This window comes from Pagrus major, chromosome 5, assembly GCF_040436345.1.
Source record: "Pagrus major chromosome 5, Pma_NU_1.0".
Classification (NCBI taxonomy): Eukaryota; Metazoa; Chordata; class Actinopteri; order Spariformes; family Sparidae; genus Pagrus; species Pagrus major.
The window spans coordinates 621,887-625,512 of record NC_133219.1 but is presented as its reverse complement, the minus strand read 5'-3'; the positions used below and the strand labels follow the sequence as shown (position 1 = coordinate 625,512).

General features: G+C 42.6%; 1 protein-coding gene across 1 annotated transcript; it reads left to right on the top strand.

Annotated features, from left to right (window-relative positions):
* The first annotated feature begins 1,236 nt into the window (after positions 1-1,236).
* LOC140996759 (zinc finger MYM-type protein 1-like) lies at positions 1,237-3,425 on the top strand. Its single transcript, XM_073467241.1, has 4 exons — positions 1,237-2,222; positions 2,308-2,388; positions 2,516-2,621; positions 2,892-3,425. The coding sequence occupies exons 1-4, from the start codon at positions 1,237-1,239 to the stop codon at positions 3,423-3,425; spliced, it is 1,707 nt and encodes a 568-aa protein (XP_073323342.1).
* The last annotated feature ends 201 nt before the right edge of the window (positions 3,426-3,626 follow it).

Here is a 3,626-nt window from a genome sequence, read left to right as displayed (position 1 = left end):
GAGAATTTCTGAGCGCGGCGCTTAGCCATCCTGTCTGAACCTGGCGTTACACTTAGAGTTAACAGAAAAGCAATCTGGGTATATCCCTAAAATACAAAGTTTTACTACGCAGGGTACCTGAATACCTGTGATTTTACTTAGAGTGCGGACAACCATTTTCCAAAAAGCTACCAGCTTAGGACATTCACATACACAATGAATCAAAGTACCTTTCTCAGTCAAACATTTCACATATGTATCTGGAATGCCAGGGGACCATTTATTGAGTTTCTCAGGGGTTATGTATGTCCTCATTAACCACTTATGTTGTAGCAGTTTCATTCGAGTATTAATGGTTTGTGATTGAGCTTTTAAACAAGCTGTCGCCCACTCAGCTTCTTCAATATCTTCCTTAAAATCTAAACCAGTGGCGGCTGGCCAATAGAGGGCGCTAGGGCGCCGCCCCACCACTCACCACTCCCCACATTACCTTGAATAAGACATACATTTTTTAAATAAAAATTAAATAATAAAATAAAAATATTTCAAAATACATGAAGCTTATATATTTTTTTTGATGAGAAAATTAAATATATAGTTAATATGATGAGTAAAGTTGTTTCGTTCATCTGTGCTGTCTGATCGGTGACGTGTTTCCGCCCTGGGCCGCAAAAATCTTTGCCCATAGACTCTCGTTAAAAGTTGTACATGCGCAGTAGCTCCTCTTCAATGCGAGAGATAGGACCATGTTGGGGCGCACCTCACCTGCGCCCAGAGCTGAATGCAGCTGGATTTACATACCACCGCCCTCCCGCCATGGGGCCGATGTCACAGCCGCCTGTCATAAAGTGCGGCTGATTGACAGGTCGAGCCGCGGGAGTTGGAGACGATCGGACAGAGAGCAAAATGGAGAAAGAGAGACTAGATAATTCAGTGAAGTCACTTCAGACAACACCTTTTGAAAGGAGAACGTATCAGGAGAAGCACGACGTGAAAGAGCGCAGACCTGATCAGCCGAACATCAAAATTAATCAGCAGTCCAAGGATAGAGGGAGACAATACACCCGGTCTTTTTCCAGGACCTGGTTTAGCAACAAGGCTTGGCTAGCTGCATGTGGCGAGGCTAATGCTTTATTCTGCTTTCCCCGCCTCCTTTTTCAAACGTCAGGATCTGACCCAGCATGGATTAAGACAGGTATGACTGATTTAAAGCACTTTTCAGAAAAGGCAAAGAAGCATGAACAAACTGGGATCCACATGGAAAATGCACTGCGACTAGCCATGTTTGGCAAAATAAACATTTCATCTCAGCTTGATGAAGGCTACAGGATAGGGATCCGTAAGCATAATGAGGAGGTTGACAAAAACAGGCACATCCTATCTAAAATAATAGACTGTGTCAAGTTCTGTGGTGCATTTGAACTTGCCCTGCGTGGCCATGATGAAAGTGAAGGCTCAGAAAATCCTGGTGTTTTTAGAGGATTGGTGGATTTTGTAGCATCACTGGATACAGTTCTACATGAGCACCTGCAGACTGCCACTGTGTTTAAGGGGACATCTAAGACTGTACAGAATGAACTCCTTGACTGCATGCTGTCAGTTTTGAGAGAGTGCATCGTTGGAGAAATCAGGAGTGCAGACTTTGTCTCCATCCAGGCTGATGAAACAATGGACATTTCCACTCAGTGTCAGCTGGTGCTTGTGACCCGCTACATTGACAAGGCCCATGATGTCCAAGAGAGGTTTTTTGAGTTCATACCTCTCCAAAGGGCCACAGCTGATTCCATCGCCACAGCACTTCTGGATAGGTTGAGCTCCATTCTCCCTGATGACCAGAAGAGCAAGCTCATTTCCCAAGCATACGATGGTGCAAGTGTCATGAGAGGAGCCACAGGTGGTGTGCAGAAGAAAGTCCAAGACGTCTATGTGAATGCACACTACGTCCACTGCTATGCTCACCAACTTAACCTTATCATGCAGCAGGTGACTTCCCATATCCCAAAAGTGAGTAATTTCTTCTCAGACCTGGCTGGATTCTCTGGCTTTTTTTCAAGATCTCCTAAGAGAACCAGCGTGCTCGATAGAGTGGTGGCCCACAGACTCCCAAGAGCAAGCACAGGGTGGAACTTTCATAGCCGAGCTGTGAACACTGTTTTTGAACACAAAGAAGACCTGCTCCAGTGTTTTGAAACCATCAGGGACTCAGGAGAGTTTGATCCTACCACTGTGAGAGAAGCTGGAGGGTTTGTGAGGTTGCTGGAGGATGATCATTTCAGCTTCTTCCTGAAACTGTTCCATCTCATCATGCCTCGTGGACATTCTCTACAGCCAGCTCCAGATACGGACCATCGACTCAGTCTTTGTTCAGGGAATCATGCAGCAGTTCACAGACAACATACAAAAGATCAGGTAAATTAATGTGTATCTTGTGCTGTTTAATATTACTGATATTGTGTTAATCTCTATTATGCTTTTACATTTCTTGTTATTTTACCTGGCAACTAAAGATGAACTTTTCTCTTCTGGTTCTGTTCAGAGATTCCCTCCCTACTCTCTGTGGAGGACACAGTGGCAGTGTATCTCAGCTGGCCAAGAAACGCCGCATACTGGGCCCAGGTGATCTTCAGAGGGTAGTTACAGAGGTGAGATAGAAGCTAAATGTGTGGTGTAGGTCTTTTACAGTGTTTTTAATCATAGTAGTGCTATATTGTGAGAAAGTGGGGAACACACCTTAGAATAGGCCCTATATAATAGTCTACTTTTATAGAGGTGCAATGTTAATTTGCATTGTTGCTATTAAATGAACACATATATTCATAAAATAAATTGTTTTTATATATTAAATCATATATTAGAAAGCTGACTTATGGCCATCTCCATATTGTATTAAATTGGTGCATTCATTTTTTTAGGTTTGTGACACCATCTTGGGCCATGCAGAACACAGATTTGCCTTCACAAAGCATCTGATCAGTGCTACACTGCTGCAGGCAGACAGATTCCAGCAGTACCACAGCCAGTTCCCTGAAGCAGCACTGAACACCACCATGGAGGCTTACCCACTGCTGAACAAGAACAAGCTGAAAACTGAACTGGCTCTCATCTACAGCAATGATGAGTTCAAGAGCTGCAGTGGTGCTGTGGCTCTGTACCATCTCTTCATGGGGAACAATCTTCAGGACACCTTCTCAGAGACTGTGGCTCTGCTGAAGATCATCATCATCACAACTCCTATGACCACTGCTGAATCTGAGAGGTGCTTCTCAACACTGAAGAGAATCAAGACCTTCCTCAGGAACACAATGTCACAGGATCGTCTCAATGCATTGGCCATGCTCTCTATGGAGAAGAAACTTGTCAAAACCATCCCCGACTTTAACCACAGAGTCATTGAGAAATTTGCCTCTCTCAAGGATAGAAGGGCAAAATTTATGTACAAAAAGTAGAACACTAGAGGTCTTGTACACTAGAGAGTTGTATTTATGTGTGTATATATCTATATATATATATCTGTCTATATATCTATATATATATATCTGTCTATATATATACAGTATATATATAGACAGATATATATATATATAGACAGATATATATATATGTATATATATATATATACATATATATATATATACACATACACACAT

Excerpts from the sequence above, each read along its gene's own strand:
- LOC140996759 (XM_073467241.1), top strand. The coding sequence starts at position 1,237 with ATGGAAAATGCACTGCGACTAGCCATGTTTGGCAAAATAAACATTTCA. Across the intron at positions 2,223-2,307 it reads ACTGTGAGAGAAGCTGGAGG|CCAGCTCCAGATACGGACCA; the intron begins GTTTGTGAGGTT and ends CATTCTCTACAG. Across the intron at positions 2,622-2,891 it reads TTCAGAGGGTAGTTACAGAG|GTTTGTGACACCATCTTGGG; the intron begins GTGAGATAGAAG and ends TCATTTTTTTAG.